The sequence below is a fragment of the Neophocaena asiaeorientalis genome, unplaced genomic scaffold (assembly GCF_003031525.2).
Source record: "Neophocaena asiaeorientalis asiaeorientalis breed wild unplaced genomic scaffold, Neophocaena_asiaeorientalis_V1.1 scaffold40, whole genome shotgun sequence".
Taxonomy (NCBI): Eukaryota; Metazoa; Chordata; class Mammalia; order Artiodactyla; family Phocoenidae; genus Neophocaena; species Neophocaena asiaeorientalis.
In genome coordinates this window covers 13,400,709-13,423,446 of record NW_020185335.1, presented here as the reverse complement: position 1 = coordinate 13,423,446, position 22,738 = coordinate 13,400,709, and the positions used below count along the sequence as shown (strand labels likewise).

Genomic DNA, 22,738 nt, shown 5'->3' with positions numbered 1-22,738 from the left:
TGCACCTGGAGGCGGCTCGGGCGGACCTGTGGTGTTGGCGCCACCTTGAGGCCCATCAGGGAACTACTCTTGAAATAGTGGGGCGGGGTGGGGTGGGGTGAAACTCAACCATTCTGGTTACAATGGAGGTGCTGACACCTTATGGATGCACCTTAGCATTGCATGGCAGGAATAAAGTTCAAAATCTCTGAGAGAAAGGTAAATAAACTGTGCGCGGCGAGTCGATCAAGAAAATACAAAACATTTTCCATAGCTTTGCGATGTGTCAAGAACATGATGTGTTGGAAAACAGAAGTGTCTTTGAAACTGCTTGGGGAGCAAGAAATCCCCTCTAGGGAGACTCGCTGAGGTTTTAAGCAAATAAAACCTGCGCCTCTTAGGTGTCTACAAGTCTGGCTATATTCTTGCCAGAGTTGTTAACAAATTGCTCTCCTCGTGTCTTCCCAGGACAGCTGTCTTTCTGCCCGATGTGTGGCGTGAGTTTCAGGGAACTCATCAAAAATGTTTGGGCTGCATGTGTGTGCCTGACATTGGCTTTAACAACCCTTAACTTTAACCAAAGTTAAGGGAGACTTACAACACCTCTGCAGCCGCTTCTGCTTTTGAGGAACAACAGATTAGACAAGTGAAAGGATTTTTGTGTCTCTCCTCACTATTTTCAATACATTTCTCTCCTGGGCTCACGAGGTTTTAGGGAAAGGGACCAGAAATGAGAGCAGTCTCAGTCTTCCAAAAGCTACTTGGGATCTGATGAACCATCGAGTTCATCAGAACCAATGCTGCTTCTTAGAAATCCATTGCAATCCAGCTCCTAGAAATTTTTTCCAGGACAAAAAGTGTGTCCCTGATGAAAACTGTCCAAACCACCGTTCACAAATGGTAGCACCATAAACAACAAAATAACAGGGGTAAGGACTGTTCTTGGTTGAAAGATTAAAGAAACTGAACAGCTAAATGCAATATTTAATCCTAGATGGAGGAAATTTTTTAAAAACACTAATAGAGGAGAATACCTGGGGAAGTTTGAATATCACGTGTGTATTAGGTAATAATCTTTTATCAAGGTTAAAATTCTTGAGTGTGGAAATTATATGTGGTCAAGTAAGAACATGTCTTGTTTTTAAAAGATGCATGTCAAAATATTTAGAGCTGATATTCATCATCTCTGCCACTTTTAAAAGATTCAACCAAGGGGGAGGGTGTGGACAGAGAGGAGAAGGAAAGAGAAAGTTATCTAAAATGAGGACAATTGCTGAACCCATGGTATGTGGGTATTCATTGTTTATTGGTCTTGCAATTTCTAAGTTTGAAATTTTTCAAAATTAAAAAAAAAGATTGGGAGAAAACCATCTTTGTTACTCTGGAAATTTAAAAAGGGATGTGACACAGAGCAAACATCTTTCCATGGAAGGAAATTAGGATTTCCGTATTGCAAACACTAATGTAGGGGCCTAATTTGACCCCCAATGTCCCCTCTCCTTGTGTTCTGGAAGTTTCTGGAAAACAATCTTGAACAACCATGGAGTTTATCACATTAACTTGCGGTTGTTTGAAAAAAATATCAACCAAACGCTGATTGTCTAAGGAGCTTATCTAGCTGTATAATTCAAGCATCACCACAATTAATACCATCAAAATTGTAAGAAATCCAATAGAGTACTGTAGATGTTTCTGAAACAGAATATTAAAGATATACATGTGTTTCTTCTTAAAGAGAGTCAGTTGCATACCTCTTTCTGCTGCCCGTTTCATGCCAGTTCTATACAGTTGCCCTTATGCATGTTGCTATGCAATGGGTTGGCTTACACAGTGTATCAGTCAGTTGAGGCTGATGTATGCTCCAGTAACAAACAACCCAAGTCTCACTGACTTCATCTTGAGCCAACCCCAGCTGGGTGTCACTCAGGAGCCTGGGTTTTCCAAGGCTGCCCCTCCTGTCACCTTGGCAGGGGCAGGAGAGGCAGATTCTGCCCTGGGAATTAAGTGTCCAAGTGACACATGGCACTTCCATTCACAACTCATTGGCCTGAACAGATCATGTGGCCCCCAACACACCCCTGGGGCAGAGAGTTCAGTCTTCCCTGTGCCCAGGCAGATGGGTGAGCTGACTTTTGTTTAGCAGTCTCATGTCTGCCACACATGTCCTACCTCTCCAGGCAGCTGGTGACTCTGTCTTGTTTCTCTCTGCAGCCCCAGTGCCTTGCAGGGTACCTCGGGGCATAGTAGTGCACAAGAAGTGTTTATTGAACGAATGTATGACTTGTCCAAGACTTTCCTCCCTAATAAATAAGGGAAAATATAACGCATGCATACTGTGTGCCAAGATGTTCTGCCTGTGACATCTCATTTCATCCTCTTTTGGGGTAGGTACTGTTAATATCACCATTTTACAGGGGAGGAACCTTAGGTTTAGAGATCTTAAGTAACCACAAATTTTCAGCTACAAGTGAGAGAATCAGGATCTCTTAACCCATTAATTTGCTGCCTTTTTAAGATTAGGGTTAGCGTCTTGGAAATTAGAGTCAACTTAAAACGTTAAAATACAAACTTCTATATAAATAAAAATAGTCTATATGGAAACATACATTTATGTAATTTTATAACTATATATACACAGTCAATAGCGTATGCACGAAGGCATGACTTCTGAACACATGACTCAATGTCTATGAAATTTTAGCTTCTTATACCACCACCTTGCAAGCCTAATTAACCCGGTAGGGTAAAAGGGTTCATTATCAGAGCCTGCAAGAAGCGACTGCTCTCTGGGAGGTGCAGACAGGGCTTTGATTTTTGGACAGGGCAGGGAGAGAAAGAGGTGAGGAGGCTATATGTTTTTCACCGAATTTGCAGACTGTGGGATGTGTGTTCTGAGCCCCAGAGAATACACCAGACTTGGAATCACCATCCTGCCTGAAAGTGACCACCGGGTCTCACGGTGACGATAAGCAAGGGAGGCCCTAGGGGGCCTGTAAAGGACCGAATGAAGCAGAGCGGCTCCCCAGGGGGAAGGGAATCTTCTAGCTTCTCGGGAGCCAGCCTTTTTTATTAGAATTATTTATTTATTTAGCACTTTAGGAGGGGTGTGTGTGTGTGTGTGTGTGTGTGTGTGTGTGTGTGTAGATGATGCAGGGGGAAGTTAGGAAACAGAAAATAAACTGTGGCATTTAACGTTTGTAGGGTCTCACAGGAGAGGGATCGCGGCATGGAGGAGCAATCCAGGCCGGCTTCCCGGAGTAGGGGGCCTCTGGGGAATAGAAGAGGAGGTAGCTGTGTTTGAATTGGCAGTGGGCTCCGACAGGCCAGGGGTTGTTCACAGCGCCCGGCAAACGCGCGTCGGAGCAGGGCCTCTGTGCTTGGCCTGCTCGGAGAACAAACCCTCGGGCCCCACGCCCACCTCCCGTCGCAAGGCCCGCGGAGCCGCATGCGCATGCGCGCCGCGGAACGTTCCCACCAGGCCTCCGCGGCTACGCCACCGCCCGCACCCCCACCCCAGGCCAGTGCGCAGGCGCTTGGAGGGCGCGCGCAGGTGTCGTCACTTGGTGCCGGACTCCGCTGGGTGAGGTGTCGCGCACTGACGGCGTTGCCAATGGAGCCGAGGGCGGGTGAGGGGCCGCCGGAGGGACCACCTGAGAGACGGGCGGGGAGGCGGAGGGGCCGCTGGGAGACGGGCGTGGACGCGGAGGGGTCCCCGGGGATTGGGCAGACGGGACGTGGAGGGGCGGGCGGGCTCCCAGAGGGGTCGGAGCCGGTGGCGGGGTCGAACCTGCGGCGGGTTGGGACCCGGATACCCGACACTGTCAGTGGAGCAGGTGGGAAGAGGAAGGGAGACCATCTTCTGGGTACGTGGTACCGTCTGTGCGTCCCCGTGAGATGTGTGTCTCCCGTATCACGTCCTCTTTACAGTAAGCAGGAGAAACGGAGGCTCACAGCTGCTGGCAGGGGCACGACTGGAAGCCAGTTTAACCTAAACGCTGGGGTGCTGCATTACAGACTCTTAACGGATGGTTTCCGAGACCTAGGCTGTCCCAGGCCCTTCCCTAGGCCGGGGAGGCTCGCCCCAGAGCCCCTGAGCTTTGGTTATTCATTGCAGAATTGCCTGGCAAAGGTGTTACTAAGGCCGTTGGCGCCCCAGGGTCTGTTAAAGCCCGGTTCGACAACCCTCCTCCCTGACGGTCTGGGTAGCATGGAAACAGCACAGTTCAGTGGGATGGTGACAAAGGCCTTTGGAGATGCCAGGAGTGCCCTCAGGGCTAGAGATAGAAGGGACGAGACCCAGGCTGACCTGTTGGGCAGTTACGGAGCAGGGTTCATGCATTTCTCACATTAATATATGTCGCCTTTTATTATTCTAATTATTTCCCATGTTTTGGTAACTTCCCAAGGGCAAGAACCTGCCCTTTTATTCTCTCCCTCCCCTTGCAATTAGCCCACTGCTTTCTAAATGGGAGTCACTGGGATGTTTGTGATTTATTGACTGTGGAGCAAGGGCCCCAATGCCTCCACCTCTTGTGTCCCACACGGCACTGTGCACGGTGTTGGGGATGTTATTGGATGTCTGGGTTTTTAGTGAAAGTGATAAATATAGTAGCCTTTTAATAGTTGTGTCGGTGTAATGTTTCTGTTTGAAAAAACAAGCAGTGAGCGTGCTCTGGGTTCCTCAACGGGGGAGGGTCCTAAAGGAGCGACGTCTGTCTGTGACCGAGCACTCAGAATACTTTCTGGGGGAGGTGGCGTCTCAGCTAGGCCTGAAGGGACAGGAAGCGGAGAACCTGGGAGGGGAGGGGAGGAGAGGAGGTACAAAGGCCTGAAAAAGACAGGGGGACAGGTGTGTGGGGCTAGGGACCGACATGGTTGGGCCACTTTTTGAATTCGATGTGAGAGTGTCAGGAGATGAGGCCGAAGTGGCCGGCAGAGCTCTGCAACTCATTCCACACCCTGTGCCAGGGATCCTCGGGGCACTGGAACAGCATGGAGGGGAGGCTTCCTGGAGGTGGTGCCGAAGCTGGGCCTTGGAGAGTGAGGGTTTGCCTGAGGGACAGGGAGTAGAACAGACTTTCCAGCAGAGACCAGCAAATGCAGAGCTCCCAGCAGGAAAGAACAAGCCAAGTGCTGGAAACTGCCCGCATGGCCCTACCCAGGCCCACGGTAGCGTAGTCTCGGCCTGCGTCCGTGGAGGTGCGTGTACGCTCGAATCTGCATTCTTGATTGCTGCAGTGGTTCAGAAGCACAGCTAGGGTCAAGAGGCACCAGCAGTGTTTGCAGCAAGTCCAGGAGGCTCTGGGGCCTGGCTGTGAAGGGCCTGGTATGGCTGCTGTTCCAGGGGAATCTGTGTCTAGCCCGTGGGCCTAAGCAGTGGAAACCTTTGGCTCTGGCCCTGAACACCTTGAAACTACACGTAGGGGTTTAACAAACGGCTGTAAGATGGGCAAGGGCTGTAAGGCATACATCAGTAACAAGGTTGGAGACCACCTGTTGCCCGTAAGTCTTGAGTAAAATTTGACCTGCCCCCATCGTGGAAAACTGTGCAACTGTAGAAAAGGATGAGGGTGCTTTTGTGTACCATATGGACCAGTCCGCAGGATAGTAAGTACATAGCAGAGTTGAAAGCAGTACGTGTAGCTGCGTGTATATAGCACACCCTCTTAGGGAAGGAGGATGAGGGCAAGAATGGAGTGTCTCCAGGGAGAAGTCTGAGATGCCTGGGGAAGAATTCACTAGAACAAACAGGTGCACTGATTGCCTTGGGGGACGGGACCTGGTACTCAGCAGACCTTGAGGAGAGAGGCTCTTCTTCATAGATGCCTTTGTATGTTTTAAAGCTCCATTTACAAAAGAATTAAGCTTTTACAATGTAATTTATTCACAAGACTCAAAGCCACACAATTCCTAAATGTTTATGGCTAGAAGCCAGCTGCCAGCCACATCCCACCCCCCAGGGTGGTGGCTCCCAGCTCTCTGGGCTGCCCCCTTGTGTCACTTTTGAGCAGCCTCCACTCCAGCAGGGGAGACTGAGGACTTGAGAGGTTGAACCTGCCCCTGTTTCCTGCCTGGGTGATGAGAGGTGCCCCGTCACACCAAAGTGATCTGAAACAGACTTCTGTATGAGTGCAGGGATATCCTTTCGGACAAAGAAAAACAAAAATTCACTGACTATTTTAAAGTTGTTTATATGAATGTGCTGATTTTATTTTTTCCTGCTTAACTGGAAACTGCTTTTCATGGTTCTCCGTTGCAGGAGGGGCACGTGGTTGGTGCGGATTTTCTTAGGACTTTCCCAGTCACGTCATTAAGGAATATTTGTTGCCTAAAAATCCATTACCAAAGTGAGGTCTAGAATAAAGATTCCCGCAATAGAGGGGGTTGTAGTTGGTAATCCAGAATAGTAGCTGGGTTACGAGTCACTTAGGTCTGAGAGAAGCGAACAGGACTTACAGCAGGAGTGAAGTAACCACAGCTGTCTCAAGACCGATAGACTGAGATCACAGAGACTTAACAGAACTGGCATCTCCGCGTGAGGGGTTAGGAATGCTTGGGTCCATGGCTTGGCTTGCGTTTCTTCTCCCGCCGCTACAGGTTCATAGAACTAGCTTAATTAAACACTTGGGTACGTTGAATTTACACTGTGTTTGGACTGTGGCAGTTTATCGAGGTGTAAAAACTTATCACTGATCCTAGTTTTTCGACGTAGGGATCAGAAGCCCTAGGGCCTGTCTGGCGGAGCAGAGCTGGGGGTGCGGCGGGAGCGGGCGAGCGCCGGGCCCTGGGACTGCTGCGCTGTGGGCTTCCTGTCTGTGGGTTTATCAGTCACACCCTTTACTGCCATAGGTGTTTCCAAACAGGACATTCGTGAGCAGATTTGGGACTACATGGAGGCGCGAAATTTAGCTGATTTTCCCCGGCCTGTTCATCACAGGATTCCCAACTTCAAGGTACTGAAGCCTTCTGGAGCGTTCACAATGAAAGCAGGATACCCCTAAATGAGTAACTGGTAATGCAGTCACCTTCCTGCTTCGCGGTGGATTTGAGCTCGGTGAACAGTGAGTGGTGTGAAGTCTGAACCAGCTGGCCGGGGTGTTTTTATGCTTTGAGATGTCCTTCCTCATGTTACTTAACCTTCACTCTCGCCTTTCTGTGCGGGGGTGGTGGGTGGGTCGCATCTTGCCGTGAGGAGGGGCTAAGGCTGCTGTTCCCCGTTTGGTACAGAGTGAAATGCTTCTCCTGGCTGGAAGCATTCGCTTGCTGTGGGGCCTTTTCACACAGTTGGCTCCTAAGGAGTGACGTGCTCTGAGGGGGAGCCCCAGCCAGCGAGGCGGGCTTCTCAGCCCTTTCTACCTGGCTGCTTCCTTAGACATTTCTCGGGTGACCCCAGACCTGGTCTCAGGATCGGCCCCCGCGCCTGTCTGGGGGAGATGCTGGAGCATCAGGCTGAGGGTGGCCCAGGGTGGTGGCCTCTTAGTAACATGCACTTGCATTTGAAAACAGGGTGCTTCTCGGGCCGCTGAGCATTTCCCACGCTTGCAGGCGTTCAAAATGGCCAGAACCATTAAAGTCAACCCTGACGCACCCCAGAAAAATGCCCGCTTCCTCGTCCTCAACGTAAGTGCCCCTCTGTCTGTCTGCCTAACCAGGGCTCTTATCTGGCTTGCCAAAACATCAAAGACCTCGCGGTTTTTGCCAGAACGCAGGAGGTTAAAGTGGACCCTGATAAGCCGCTGGAAGGCGTCCGGCTGCTGGCGCTGCAGGTAATCCCATTCCCTGAGCCTGAGCCCTGGCTACGGAGCGGCCCACCTTCCCCAGGGGGCTGGCAAATGTGCACAGGCCCACATTTGGAAAGATGGTGCTTCTGACTCCCTCCAGTGCAGAATGTGTCCTTGGAGTTGTTTTTTCCGGGACGGTCCAGAACTCTCCCCTTGTCTGTCGGTCTAGAAGTCCTGAACATCTCTGAATTAAAAGAGAAAAGACTTTGAAACCATGACCTTGAGGCATCGCAGTTCTAACGTACGCCTCCAGAAGCGAACGATTGCAGTATATTTCATCTGCTACATTTGTAATACCATAATTCTTCGAGACTTGATAACCCATGAGTAAGAGATCTGACAAATGAGTCCCCAGAATATATGAACTAGAACAGTGTTTCCTAACGTAGAACGAATAGGCCCCTCTTCAAGAAGGAAAATTCCCCCAGGGTTGCTTCAACTTATTATAATTTAATAAGTATAAACATAAAACTTGATATAAATTCCAAGGCTCAGGGTCTTATGTGACTGTAAAACCAAAGTAAGCATGTAAATTACATACAAACAAAACTGTGACAGCAGTAAAGTTCAGATAGCATCGCTCATTGAAGGTAACGGGGGACGTTTTGCCGAAACAAAACACCGTCACAGTGAGTGTAGTGCTGGGGTGGCAGGGCGGGGTCTGTGGGATCCTGCTGTGCGCCACCAGGCCTCGGGCGCCGACTCAGTTTCCCTACAACTCCTGAGACTCCTCGATCTGCGGGCGCCTTTCATCCTGTGTGGGAAAGTGCATACCTCGGCAGGCAGGGATGGCGTGATGCCTACGGCCGCAGATCACACCTGCGGGCACAGCTTCCCAGGCTTGACCCCAGACCTTCATTCGGTTCTAGAACCTGTTCACAATAAGCGCCCTGATGGAGCTTTGAGATCCCTGGCCGTAAGTCAGCACCCCTGAGGAGCTTTGGAGACTCTTGCCAGTGTCCGCTTCTGAGTCAGGCTCGAGTGGAACTGTGCACTGCTGAGTCTCAGAGCCCCCCGGGCACTCTGGCATACGGCCGGGGGGTGATCAGGGTAGTGTACCAGGATCTGGGGACTACAAATAAAGCCACCCACCCCTGTCACACTCAAAAGGAGAGTAGCACGTACTCGCTGCTGAAATACTCTTCTCGGGGTTGAAAACCTTTTTTTTAATAAGCCAAACTGTGTTTTTATAGGTCTTCTGTTGGTCTCAGGCTGTCATCTCCTGCACAAAAAGCAAAACGGGTGGTTTTTTACATGAAGGAGTTTATAAATGTTAGGATTGCCTCGTGGCCCACCCTGAATAACCTGCAGCGGTGTCCTTGGGCCTCGTTGCTCCAACTTGCTTGCGTATCGGGATTACCGGCTGCTTGTCAAAGCCGGTTGCTGGGCCCCACGGGGCTTCTGATCACTTCTGACGGGTGTCCAGGGGCTGCTGATGCTGCTGGCCGGGGCCCCCACTTTGAAAACCCCTGCCCTGGGGCTCGCAGTAGGTATTTGAGAACTAAGTAGAAGAAGACGGTTATCAACACAGGTCAATATAAAATACTAATTGTACTGAGCACTGATCCCTCAGACTGGGAGTTATTGAGCAGCAAACTAGATATAAGTGCTTGACGGGGTAATGTTTTCAGTGTGGCTGCGTAATGCCAGCTTCAAGATAAAACATCCCTGTACCTGGATAGTGCTTAATGCTGGGAGCAGAAGGCCCAGGAAGGTCGTCAGGATTTGCATTGTCATTTTCACCTGTAAGCACCGTGAATGGCAAGTAGAGTCGAGTCAGCGAGTTTCACAAACCCCTGCCCCTTTATTCTGAGGCGGGGTGGTGCAGCTGCTCTAAGTAAAATGGGCCCCCTGTGTTACTCACTTGGGTTTGCAAAACAACTCATCTCCTTGGCACACACCCCAAAATGCAGGTAATAGTAACTTGCTTCTGTTCCTGAAATGTTAGAGGTATACACGAGAAAGTTCCCATCTTAAATTTTGTAATTTATTGATTGTCTTTTCTTTTAAAAGAGCAAAAAAACACTGTTGGTTCCAACACCACGACTGAGAACGGGGTTGTTTAATAAGATCACACCACCCCCCGGGGCAACCAAAGACGTCTTGAGAAAATGTGCCACCTCTCAGGTAAGTGTGAAAAGCAGCACCGGCCACAGGGAAGAGCCCACTCAGCCGTGGCTTCTGGTGAGTTAGAACAGTGTCAACGCGCCAGAGCTGAAATCTGTGTTTAACAAAGCCAAATGAAGAGTGACGTTAAGTATTCAGCAATCTCGTCATTACCGGAGCCAAGCAGAAAAGCTGCCTGAAACTCGGTTTTTCTCTTGCGCTAAGCTGAGACATAGTAAATTCCCCCGTTAATTTAAGAAAAGGGAAAGCCAGTTTTCCAGTACTCTGACGCCCTCTGGTGTTAACTTTGGATGCCGTTCAGATGCCACCAGAGCAAATGGGGACACAGGGTAGAATTTCCAAAATATGTTCAACCGGAAATTGCCTCAGCAAGTGCTAAAGTAATAATGGCTTTAGTGATTTAGCAGTCTGATTTTCTTCACTACCTCATGACGCCATAAAACCCGTGTGTAAACGTCACATTAGACTGCCTTATCATGGAACTTGTCTAGTATTTTAGAGGTGAAGCAATAGGATCTGGTGACCCTTCAGAGTTCTCGAGTTGACCCCAGGTCATTTGATTCCTAATCCGGTGGGAAGAAGAAATAGGGTATCAAGATATTCCTTTTAAAAAGGGATTTTCCACTCAAGTCTAGTGTATAAAAACTGAATGCTTTATCGCTATCTATTGATAACCTGTCTTATTGCAAAAACAGAATTTGATGTGGCATACAAAAATATATATAATAAAGTAAGATAATAAAATACATGTAGGAAAAAGAACAAAGGGAAAATAAATGCAGAAAAATAGGAGATAACCCTGGTTCTGGTCAATGTTCAAAGTGCCCACCCCGTGATCCTTTGCAGTTGGCGGTTGTGGCCACAGATCTGAGCCCATACTTCCGCGAGCTGGCAGGGAATGTGATCTGTTATAATTGGTAGGTTCCGGACAGTAAGAGCAGCCCCTTTCCACGTATTGAGGTCCAGGTCAGACATGGCCGTGGTGCTGGTGTACTGGTCTGTGTCACCCTTAACAGCATCCCACTCCCCTCCGGAGGGTGACCGGCATGGCGCTCGTTGCCAGGAGGCCCTGTGAAGTGCCGGCACTGGCTGGTCCCGGCCAGGGTAAAGCCAGACCAGCTCTGACAACCGAGCTTGCGTACAGATTGAACTGTGTTTGGGCTCTGTTATATCGTGCGATACCAGATGGAAATCAGAGATCCAGGGCCATGAACCTCAGAATGACAGAGCGCAGGTAGAAAAAAACCAAAGATTTTTGTTTTCTTTGTGGCAGAGGAAAAATGGCAAAGGAGAGGGAGAGCCTCTTAAAGCCACGTCTAACGCAGATGCAAATTTAGTACGATTATTATTTAGGTTGCCAAAGCTTAGTGGTGAAACGCCACCACCGTGCATATCACTGTAGGAGACTGTGATGTAGCCTTACTTCTTGGCAGATAAGACTCTGAGTTTGTCCCTCAGCCCCCTGCCACGGCCACACCCCAGCCACCTGTGTGTGCCATCGTGGTCTTTGTATTTACTCTTTGACTCAGGAGTGTTCTGGTAACCACCCCAGGGGGCAGACAGAAAGGTCTGTTAACTGCCTCATGAGTCCCTCTGCCCATCCGGTGACCTCAGTTGAATAGAACAGGATCTTGGAGAGTCGGGGTGACTCCTGGTTGCTCACCCTGTGTCTGGTCAGACTGAGCAGGTGAGGCTGAGCCCCCGAGAGAAGAGGGGGCCTGACAGGTTACAACACAGAAAACCCCAGGCAGGTGCGTGCTCCCCAAGGCTGCCAGGCACCAAGCGCACTGAAACAGGCTTGAGGACGTGGGCCGTGGGCAAGAGACCTGCCTGCGTGGCTGCTGTGAGCTTAACGAAGGACACGCTTTCCTGCAGTGGGGGCACTGCGGGCCGATGACTGCGGTTTGATGGTTGGGAGGCCCCAATCGTGGTACCGATCCTATAGGGACTTGTCACGTGCTTGTCGACAGGGCACCGTACCACCTCCAGCGACCCCGCTGCCGGGCGCTGGGCCGTGCAGCGCCCTCGTCTGGTTTCCGAGGCCCCCCTGTCGCCCGTTGTCGGAATCACGGCCACAGGAGCCTCCCTGTGCTTTGCACACAGGCCTCCGTGAGTCAGCATACGTGGGTGTGCTTTGGGTGCTTGTTGGTTGAATAATTAATACGTTAGGAGTGACCAGCTGTTCACGCAGAGCGAGGCCTCCAGTGTTTCACGGTGAACTAATATGTCACACGCTTGATGGCCACGTCTTACATGCTAGACGCTCTACCTGCGCTCTGTCATTTCATTCCAACATGTCGGACGAGGCACGGCTGGTATCCCTGTCTTACAGAGGAAGAGACCGAAGGTCAGAGAGTTTCCTCCTGTTGAGGCCACAGAGGAGAGGGATCTGGACCCAGTTCCTTGTGACTCCCGAGCCTGTATTCTAATCACTGGGCTCTCCTGCCTCTTGGAGGAAAATGCTTTGTTGAATATTACGAAATGAATATCCTCGTCGTTGTGCTGTCAGTTCCTCCTGACGTCTTTCCTGGGGAGAACTGTGGGGATTGTCTTAAACTGGTTCTGATCCGTGGTTTTCCTGAGCTGCTGCTCCGTGATGCTGCGTGTTCGCTGTGGGATGGTGCCCGTGCTTGCTTCCCTCGGGAGGCTGTTCAGACCCCGAGTGCATCTCCCCGGGGGTTATGAGACGGGTGGCCTCTCTGCCAGGGAGCTTTCAGGCCGCGTGTCTGTCCGCAGGGCGTGAAGAACTACAGCACTCCCGTGGGCTTGGATTCCAGGGTCCTTGTGGACTTAGTGGTGGTGGGGTCCGTGGCTGTTTCTGAAAAAGGTAAGATTAAGAACAGAAACTCTCGGATGTGACCACTTACCCTGCAGCCTGCTGTTCCCCCAGCGCTCCGGTCGCCTCTCAGACGTTGATGGTGAGTGATTTCAGCTTTCTGGACGCGTGCCTGGCCTGCATAACCACTGCGTCTATCACTCGTTTTGAAGAATTAACTCGGTCCCTCCCACTCTCAGCCCCACTCAACACCTTTACAGCCTTTTCACTTTTCATAACAGGAAAAGTAAAGTGAGATAATGTCTCTCCAGGTGGTGAAAGGTTTCCCCTGTTCTAAGGTTACTGGAGCTGAGCTTACTTGAGGTGCGTCAGTAAACAGCTGTCCCTGGAGAGCCCCCAGGGCGAGGAGAGGCGCTGGGTGCCGCAGCCCGCTCTTGCTGTGAAGCAGCAGCCTCCCGGGCAGCGCGGGGTGTCCCGAGCTGCCTCTGAGGCCTGGAGCTTCACCCCGCAAGCCTGGGAGCAGGGACAGGGTGGGCCACTATGCCAGCCTCTGCCCTGGGCCGAGCCGCCCTCAGGACTCGTCTCTGGGGTTCCCTAGGGCCTCTTGCTCTCTGCCCTGCCCTGCCCCAGGCCCAGCCGGGTGCTGTGGGAGCGAGCTGCTGACCCTGCGGCAGGGTGAGCGCACCGCAGAGCTGCGCGTGTGTGCGGTGATTGGGGCCCCCACCCTCACGAGGAAAGCCTTCTCTCTCCTCCCTTCCCGCCAAGAGGATGTCCTGAGGTGCTCATCCTGAGATCTCCCTTTGGAAGTTAGTCGGCCAAAGCCAAGTTCTTCCTTCAGTAGAGGTTCCGAATAAACAGTTGGCGAGCAGTGCTCCAAATCGTTCGTTCTGAACCCTGAGCGTCGTGTTTTAAATGTTGGCCTTTAATACCATCGCCTTAAACTTACTCTTTTCCCAGCTCCTGCTCTGAGCTACTGTGTGAGATGCTGAGGAGTGAGATGTTACAGGTCTTTATTCCTTGTTTTCCTTGTATTCACAGCTACAGATAGATGCTTTCCCTGTGTCCTCAGGGACGGGTACACGTGAGCACACGTGTGCCCACTGTGTGCCACGTGCCAGGCCGGCACCGAGTGGACTCTGCTGTGGGTCCTCGGTGGGTGGGCGGAGCAGACATGAGAGCTGAGCTACAATACGACGTGCTCAGTGCTGGAAACAGAAGCCGGGGTGGACGTAGGCGGGCTCAGAGGAGGGACTCGCCAGCTTGGAGCAGGGTGACCTCAGAAGAGGCCTCAGGGTTGGCTCCTGCGTGCCAGGTGTGTTCGAGGCAGGCGGGGCGGGACGGGGAGAGGGAGTGCCGTGGTCACGTAGCACGGCCCTCTAGTGTCTGGGGCTGTCCTTCCAGAGACCGGAGGCCAGATGCCGGGAACTGGGCTGTACTCTTTCGGCAATGGGAAGTTAGCAAAGATTTCTTCTTTTAAAAGGACGTCAGGAGTTTTCTTTTTTAGTTCAGGATGTATGAAAAAGAAAACAATGTTTTGTAACTGTCACAGTTTAGATAAGCCCCTAATTAAAACAACAAAATCACCATGCACGCGTTTTAAAAAGGTGGATAGCACAGAAAGCGTGGCCTGGCCGCTTTCCGTCTGCCTGTCCCCTGATGCCCACAGAAGTGTCAGCCTGTGTGGTGTGAGATGCGGGCATCTCGAGTGTTGTGCGTGTGGGCTGCACGTTCGTCCTGGGTCTGTTTCCGCACTCACAGCGCGCTGTGCCCTGCTGCCGCTGAGCCTGTGTCTCCAAGGGCTCTGCCCGTCAGCACGGAGCTCAGCCTCCTGCTGTCCACTGGCCCTGACTGAGAGACGTGTAAGTGGCCTCCAGTGTTGGTTTCGGTCTTTCCCTTGCAGATAGCGCCAGAACGAGGTGTCGTCTTATCGGATGCTCTAGGGGTGCCTTTGAGGACCATCTGTGGGGTGATTCCTAGGAGAGGAATTGCCGGACCAAAGGGTTGTTAAATCCTGATGGATGTTGCCAAATTACCCGCCAGGGAGTGTGCCCACCTCACATCCCCACCCCCTCGGCGTGCCTCTCTCCCTCTTCTGTTAGTAACTAGAGTTATCCCACCTCGGTTTTTGCGTCTGATAGTGAACAGTGGTGTTTGAGCTGCCTCTTCCTTTGCATCTGATTTGGGTGAGCTTGAACATTTCTCCTGTGTTCCCTGTGCGTCCGCCCGTCTGTCTCTGGGCTCTTTGTACCCTTTGCTGTTGTGCTATTGAATTCTGTGCGCGGTTGAAGGCTCTTCACTGTAAAAGTAGCGCAGTCAGGTCTGAATCTTACAGGATGCGCGAGTGATGGCGCTCACATGCTTGCTGACGATGCTGACGTTACGTAGAAGTCAGAGCTCCCGGCTGGCCTGGGCGTCCTGCCGAGCTGGACTCGGCGGGGAGCTAGCAGCGTGCTAACGTCCCCTGTCCGCTGTCCTGCGTTCTTTTCTCCTGCTTAGCTTGTCCTTCAGCCTCAGAGGATGAATCCTTTTCTTGTGCCGCGTTTGTGAATTCGCAAAATAGCACTAGTGCTGCTTAAACGGCCTCCTTCCAAGCTGTGGGGCTGCGCTGGGTGAGTCCGTAGTGCTTTTACAAGGCGAGGCTGTGCTGTCTCACAGCCACGTCCCCGATTTAGACTTCGTGCTTTCGCTCCATGATGAAAAAGATTTGCCTTTAGTAGGAATTTGTCCTTAGTGTTTTTAAAAACTACTGTTTCACTACTTGTAGACGTAAAGCTCCCATAAATGCAAGCTCAGTTTCCTTGGTAAAGGAGAGGTCTGTGTTGAAAAGGCTCCAAGCTCACTTCACTGTGTGTGAACCGCTGCGTGTGGCTCTTCCTCCGTAACTCCTCTGAGTCCACGATGAGAAACGTAATCCTGCGTGGTTCCCCAGCCCCCACAGAGACATTGATTCTCTGCGTTGTTCTTAGGCTGGAGAATTGGGAAGGGAGAAGGCTATGCCGACCTTGAATACTCCATGATGGTGTCGATGGGAGCGGTCAGCCAGGGGACGCCAGTGGTCACCATCGTCCACGACTGCCAGGTGCTTCTGGGAACGGGCCAGCAGGGTCTCCGCCTTCACTGCGTGCCGTGTCGGGCATGGCGTCGCTCAGCCAGGCTGGATTCGCTTGGTGCGGCAGCTCGGCCTTGCCCGCGATGGGTTTGGGGGACATCGTACTTGCACCCAGCGGTGCAGCCGACACAGCTGGGGCCTTATCCCTGTCAGCTCCTTCACCCGCTTCTGTTTGACCAGGTTGTCGACATACCTGAAACACTCCTTGAGGATCACGACCTCACCGTGGACTATATTCTCACTCCAACTCGAGTCATCACCACGGGCTGTGAGCGCCCCAAGCCAACAGGAATCGTGTGGTCCAAGGTGGGTCACCGTGGTGTGGAGCGAGGCCCGTGGCTTATAGGCACCTCCTCTTTCCCTGCGTTCTCTGTCTGGCATGGCAGCTGTCCCCAGGCCTGCATGGCTGTGCGTTAGAGTCACCCATGAGTTTCTGAACATTTCTGCTTCTGAATCACAGTCTCCAAGCATGGGCTGGAGGATCTACTTTGCAAACCTGCTGGTTCTGACGAGCAGGCAGGGTTCAAGGTCTCTACACGACACCAGCTCTAGGCAGCGGGAAGTGACCAACTCAACTAGGAGAGCTGATGCCTTGAGTCTGTTTGCGCGCTGGCTTTCACTTCTAAGAGCTGCCTTCTGCCGTCCCAGCTCTGCATGGTCCTAATCATCAGTCTGTCCTTTTGCAAACCCAGATTTTCTTACTGCCGTCTGCATCTCCATGCAGAACCGAAGTGGGTAGGAGGCAGTACCCAAAGCCTTCATAAGCTGATGCCGTGGTGACTTGCATCTCCAGAACAGGCAGTGGCATGGATCGCAGAGGGGTCTGCAGTTGGAGTTTGACCCCAGAAGCCAACCTGTGGGTTTTGATGCCATCTGCTGGTAAATAGCCAGAATTACTGACAAAACCGGAGAAGTTGTGCTCTGTTTGCACTGAAACTCCTGGTCAGCTTAGCCTGTTTGTCCGTGTTTCACATTCCTTAAACCTGAGTCATCCAGAGCTGGAAGGCCTCCTTCCGGGGGCATGGGAGTCAGCAGCATCCACCTCCGAGGGTGAGCCCTGTGCTCTCACCGCACCCTGAGGGCTTCCCCACAGATGCCCGTGCTCCTGCCAGGCGAGCCCCTGAGGAGAGCAGAGGGGAGCACATGAGACCCTGAGATGGGGCGTGGGACCGTCCACGTGCACCCTGAGCACCGGGGAGAAGGCGCGGCATCCTTCATGACTATGAAAGCGTCCCTCGGGATAGTTAGAACTTGGGCTTCCCCAGAATTCAGGCCCACAGCCTCCCTTTGAATGGCGACTGGCATGCAGGCCGTGGGAGCGAGGTGGCTGTGCTCAGAGGTGAGCACACGGTCTGGGGAGGGTACATCACAGGGGCGGCCACAGCGAGGCTGCAGGTGCCCTGGGGCCAGCACTTCGTAGCTGAGGGCCAGCTGCAGCGCAGGCTGGGAGGACTCTGGGGGCCTCCGGGGAGAGAGAGTTGGTTGCCTTGGAGAATAGCCGTGGTTACAGTCTGCAGATTTTAACAAGAAGAATACAAAGAAAGCAACAAATTAGGTTATCAGTTGTGTTAGATGAATATAATCCCTCTGAGATGAAAGGAAACCAAATTCAACCACAGCTTCCTGAGACATCTCAGCCTGCTCATCGGGATGTCGGCTCATTCATCCGCTTCCCGAAGGATGCTAATCCTTAGTGAGGCCTTGGCAAGAATCCCTAGCTTGTAAAAGGCCGTTTCTTACTTTGGGTCCTGTGTTCTCAGTTCTGCAATGCAGAGCGATGGGTCCTGTGAAGGCAAGGACTCTCTCCAGCCCCTGGGGTTTCTGTCTTGGCCTTGCTCTGTGTGCAGCCAGAGCGCGTTTTCATTGACTCTGGGGACAAAGTCCCTAATTCCACTGAAGTTTTTTGTTTTTTTTTTTTTTGCGGTACACGGGCCTCTCACCGCTGTGGCCTCTCCCGCCATGGAGCACAGGCTCCGGACGCGCAGGCTCAGCGGCCACGGCTCACGGGCCCAGCCGCTCCGCGGCATGTGGGATCTTCCCGGACCGGGGCACGAACCCACGTCCCCTGCGTCGGCAGGCGGACTCTCAACCACTGCGCCGCCAGGGCAGCCCTGCGCTGAAGATTTGAGGAGGTGGTGGGGGCAGTTCAGTGCTGGGTTATAGTGCTGTTTCGGGTTGGCTCTTCGTTTGGCGGATACTGGTAAATCCTTCTGTGATGCTCTACCCAGAGACTTGTCATGTAGGGACCAGACTCTAGGCATTTGCCTCTTGTCTTTATTGGAGTACCTGGAATCCCCTTTTTCTGCTAAACACTGTAGCCCTCCCAGATGCAGTGTTTTGAAATGGGTACCAAATGTGATGCTTTTTTTTTTTTTAACTCATTCTTAATACCCAAAGAGTGTACAGCATTTGATTTTCCAGCCTTTGCTCCAGCTTCTCAAGAAATGTGAGTACCGCCCCAGCCAACAGACGGATCTGATATGGACTCTGTTTCCAGCTCCAGTCACTTCGGACAGTGGGTCTCCTCGACCCACCTTCTAAGTCTTGCGAGAGACTAACGTGATTTTTATGGAAGTTGTAGTTCTCATTAGAAATACTTCTAGCGTTTCTGTTGAACTTTGCCAGCAGCTGCTCCAGCACATCCTGGCGTTATAGAATGAGATCATCCCTCCCAAGCACCTTATCTTCTGGTCAAGTGAAGTGAGAACCCGAAAGAAAAGCAATTTATCCCAGAGTGTAACCCCGGCGTGTGGCGGAGGGAGGTTAGAGCCACGTGTCTTCTTCTTGGGTTGGCAGCAGATGGCTCGAGAGTCAGATTTCTGATTGTATTGGACTTAGCGAGCATTTCTAGGGGACAGGTTTAATTTAATGTCTAAAGGGAACATATATTTATAAATGACTGCCATCTGCATGCTTCAGCAAAAAGGGATCGTAGCGTACAGAAAACATCAATTTTGCTTTACACTTGCTTTTTAAATGGTATGATTCGTTACAGGAGGGCATACATCTTTTTGCTTGATTAACAAGCACAATCTTTCATTTCACATGGCAAATAGACAAAACCTAACAAATGTTCCTAATTGCCAGCCAGGAAAAATAGAGAGCCGCAGTGTGGGTCCCGTGTGGGTGTCCAGCCCGTCCACTCGGCTCTCAGAAGCCTGTCGGCTGTAGGGCCACCGTCAACCTACACCATCCCATGAGGAGCACATAGGTGGCAAATGGCTGGGAAAGTGGCAGAGGCCCCCTCACGGTCAGGGAGGTGTGTCCTTTAGAGCTCACGGGGTGGGAGTGGCGTGGAGAGGGAGCTGACACTGGGCTTTGTTGTTCCAGAGAACATACCGCTCCCAGGACGAGCAGTTTTACGTGAAAGCCTCGCGTTTCTGTGTTTCTGTTTCCAAAGATCCCTCGGTGCTGCGGACTCAGTTCACAGTGTGCGCTGGAAGGCTTTCCTTATCCTGCAGCTGACTGCAGTTTGTACGTGCGCCAGCTTGGGATCAGGTAGCTCCCGGGGACGTGCACGGAAGGACGCGTGTTTGCTTCACACACGTTTTAGGGTGGATGTCTGCTGCCCAAGCGTGGAGCCTCACCCCGTGGGGTCAGGCTTCACGAGAACACGCACCTCTGCCTGAGGCAGCCCTGTGGGTCCACTGGGCACTTCAGGGGTGCTCATCCGGCCACAGTGGGCCCAGTGGATGCACGGTGTTTCCCAGGAGGTGTGGCCTGGTGGCTCCCGCGGCTGGTGCTTGGACTGGGGTAACGTTTAGTTCTCTCGTACAAGGACATAGTCACACTTTTTCTCTGATTGTAATTTCAGTTTTAAATTTGACCGTTCTTTCTCAATGCTAGATCCAGTAACTTAAGAAATCCCCAAGAATCTAATTATGACCAGTGCGTCTTTGCTCCTAGGTACTTTGAAAGAATGCAAGAATGTGAACCCCTTAAGAAGGCAGAAGAGGGACGTGGCAGGGAGTTGGGTTGGCCAGACTCGCACGGTCTTTGGGATTCTTTGGGAACTGGAGCCTCTGGAGGACTGGTCTGTGAGTTTAACCAGCTTCAGATGAGTCAGTTCAGGAGATGGCAGAGGGTCAAGTGGAGGAAGATGCCCTTTGATCAGGAAGAGTGGCTCCATCTTGTGGGTGTCTCCGAGGCATAGACGTGGTTTTTGTTTCTCTCTTTGTATCTGAACAATGGGAAACGTGAGAAGGAGGGAGTTTTTCTTTGCGCTAAGAGTGTGCTCTGTTCTGAAGACCCGAGTGGTCGGGTGCCCCCGCAAGGCTCCTGACTTGGCTGTGCCGGGGACAAGGGCAGCATCTGGCTGGGGAGAGCTCTGACCCCCAGGCAAGGCTTTGCTGCGGTGGTGGAGAGCATGATGGGCATAGCACTGGGAGCGAGGACCGGGACGAACTCGGTGAGGGTTAGCAGCCCGTAGGTTTGTGAGGAGACACTTGCCGTGCTTAGGTGTTCGTGTTTCTTTAACTCTTATTCTAATCCATTGATTCTCAACCTGGGACCTGTGTGCCTCTTGCGGTTTGTAGGTCCGGGAACAGGTGCTGGGAAATTGTACAGAGAATTGTGGTGGGGCCCTTCTTGGGAGGGAACCCCGGCTTCTCTCCAGGGTCCCTGACGCCCCGACAAGGATAAGAACCATTGCCCTAAGTTACATAGGATTCTGAATATATTGAGAAGACTGGGGCTAGTTGAACTATTTTTGGAGAAAAGTTATAGCTGTCCACCTTGTGTGCTGATCTGTGTTCTGATGTACCCACCTCTGTGGGAAGCCCGTGTTTGAACCATTGCTTGCCTCCTGGTGACTGATTTTTTTTTTTTTTTTTTTTTCCGGCCACGCTGCACAGCTGTGTGGGATCTTAGTTCCCCAACCAGGGATTGAACCCATGCCCTCAGTGGTGAAATCATGGACTGCCAGGGAATTCCCTTGGTGACTGATCATTTACATGCTTTGTGCCCCAAACAGAAGACAGAAAGCATCTCTAAAGAATGAATTATTGAAAAGAACTAAGCATGGCTTTCTGTTTCATTTCTGCCTTGGGATTCCTTAAGAGACGTGAAGCACTTCTGCCCCAGGCTCAGCCCCCAGTGCCCCTGCCCCACAAGACGGAGCCGTGTTCAGGCTTCACCTCGAGTATTGGGGCGCTTCTGTCACCGCCATTGCCGTGGGTGCTCAGGAAACACTTGCTGATCAATTTGACCAAAAAGCCAAAAGTGTCTTTTGTGTAAAAGTCTTTCTCTTTGAGCTGGGATTCGTTATTGTGTAGCCTGATCACCCTTTGCTAGAAAGTGTTCTCCATGTAGCACTCTGTGTCACATTGGCCTTGTCTGTGCTTTTTCCCGGAGGTCTGGATGGGTTTGGCCCTTAATTAAGGGGTGCGAGGTGGGGGGTGGGGGGGGCTGAGAAGGAGATCCCCACGGCCCCATTAAAGACCTCATCCCACCCAAAGGCGTAGGTTGGGGAGGAGACGGGTGTGGAAGCAGAAACCGCCCCATTATCCTGGGGTCCCCAGGGCGGTTGCCATCTGTGACCCTGTAACCCTCATACCAGTGATCTTAGCTCCTCCCCTTCTTTTTCCTTTAAGACGTTTTTTTTGATGTGAACTTAAAGTCTTCATTGCATTTGTTGCAGTATTGCTTCTCTTTTATGTTTTGGTTTTTTGGCGGTGAGGCATGTCACATCCACACCCCCTGCCTTGGAAGGCCAAGTCCCAACCACTGGGCCGCCGGGGAAGCCCCTAGCTCTTCGCCTTCTGCGCAGGAAGCCGTGGTTGGCTGCCCTCTGGGCCCCCAGGAAGACGGAGAAAAGCCGTCCGGTTCCTGCAGCGGCCACGGCCTGTCTGGCGGACGCAGAGTGGCAGGTGGAGATGGCTGGCCTGCGTGGACGGAGGCTTCCACGAGCATATGGGGCAGAGGCCCCTGAGTGACTGCTTTCTCCTCCCTTGTCACCAAGTCATGGTCCCTTTCGGACACCTCAAGGACAGCTGGAACTGCCTTGCTTTTTCAGATCAGCTGTGAGATGATGGGGAAAATGCCAGTCCTCAGAAGCCTGCACTGCCGAGAGGAGCAGGCCGGGAAGGACGTCACCCTTCGGGACAAACGCCAGAGCCCGCCGGGTGCCCGGGCCGCCCTGAGCACCGTCAGGAGCCCGCGGGAGCTGCCCTCGCTGGAATCGGGCTCCTTGCAGGGGGACGATGTGCCTTCCAGCACTGTTTACGTTGGGAACCTCCCCCGGGACGCCCGGGTGAGTGAGCTGAAGCGAGCCCTCAGCGCACGGGGCGCGGCGCCCTCACGGCTCACTTGGCAGGGGCCGCAGCGCGGGGCCTTCCTCCACTACCGGGACCCGGCCGAGGCCTGGCAGGCCATCTCCCGCTTGCAGGGCTTCTGTCTGGGCGCCAACACAGCGAGGGTGGCGCTGGCCAGGCGTCAGGGGGCCAGTGGCCCGGCGGGCGGCCGCGCTGGAGAGCCGCACCCCGACCCGTGACAACATCCCGCTCCAGCCCCCGGCGAGCTTCAGAGCCCGGCACGGCGGGATGTGGTGGAGCTTTGCTGCACGAGCTGCTTTGAGTTCAGTCCTCTCCGGGCAGGCAGAGCTTCAGCTGCTGCCTGGTATCTCCTGAGGAGCAGGGACGTCAGCCGTAATGTACTTCCCGTCCTCTGAAGGCAGAACGGCCCGTGCTCGGGCTTTGCTTCTCCTGGTCCTTCAGCCTGCTGGGTGTCTCAGCCCTGCTGGTGTCTTGGTTTAGGGGCCTGAGTGGGCAATAAACAAGTTGGAGTAAATGCTGACTGCAATTTAGGGGAGTCTGTGTTTTGAACTTGAGAGGTGTGGGGGATTAAGAGAAGGTGGACAGAGGACCAGCTGCAGAGGCATGGCGGCTCAGAACCGGAAGACATCCTTGTGTTCCTGGCTCCTCGGCCTGGCACTGCTAGAAGGGAAAAGATGCGCTCAGCTCGCAGAAG

At 52.4% G+C, this 22,738-nt stretch overlaps 1 protein-coding gene across 9 annotated transcripts; it reads left to right on the top strand.

Annotated features, from left to right (window-relative positions):
• Positions 1–3,540: 3,540 nt before the first annotated feature.
• MTHFSD (methenyltetrahydrofolate synthetase domain containing) lies at positions 3,541–22,403 on the top strand. Of its 9 annotated transcripts, XM_024735577.1 has the most exons (9): positions 3,543–3,605; positions 6,829–6,932; positions 7,632–7,745; positions 9,774–9,887; positions 12,624–12,714; positions 15,630–15,742; positions 15,953–16,078; positions 19,173–19,270; positions 21,450–21,905. In XM_024735577.1, exons 1-9 carry the CDS (start codon positions 3,590–3,592, stop codon positions 21,703–21,705), a joined length of 1,032 nt encoding a protein of 343 aa, XP_024591345.1. In that variant the 5' UTR covers positions 3,543–3,589; the 3' UTR covers positions 21,706–21,905. The 9 variants fall into 9 exon arrangements, with proteins under 9 accessions (XP_024591343.1, XP_024591345.1, XP_024591340.1 ...); XM_024735575.1 differs by lacking the exon at positions 19,173–19,270 and having other exon boundaries at positions 3,541–3,559; positions 21,786–22,403; XM_024735572.1 differs by lacking the exons at positions 7,632–7,745; positions 19,173–19,270 and adding an exon at positions 7,486–7,599 and having other exon boundaries at positions 21,786–22,262.
• The last annotated feature ends 335 nt before the right edge of the window (positions 22,404–22,738 follow it).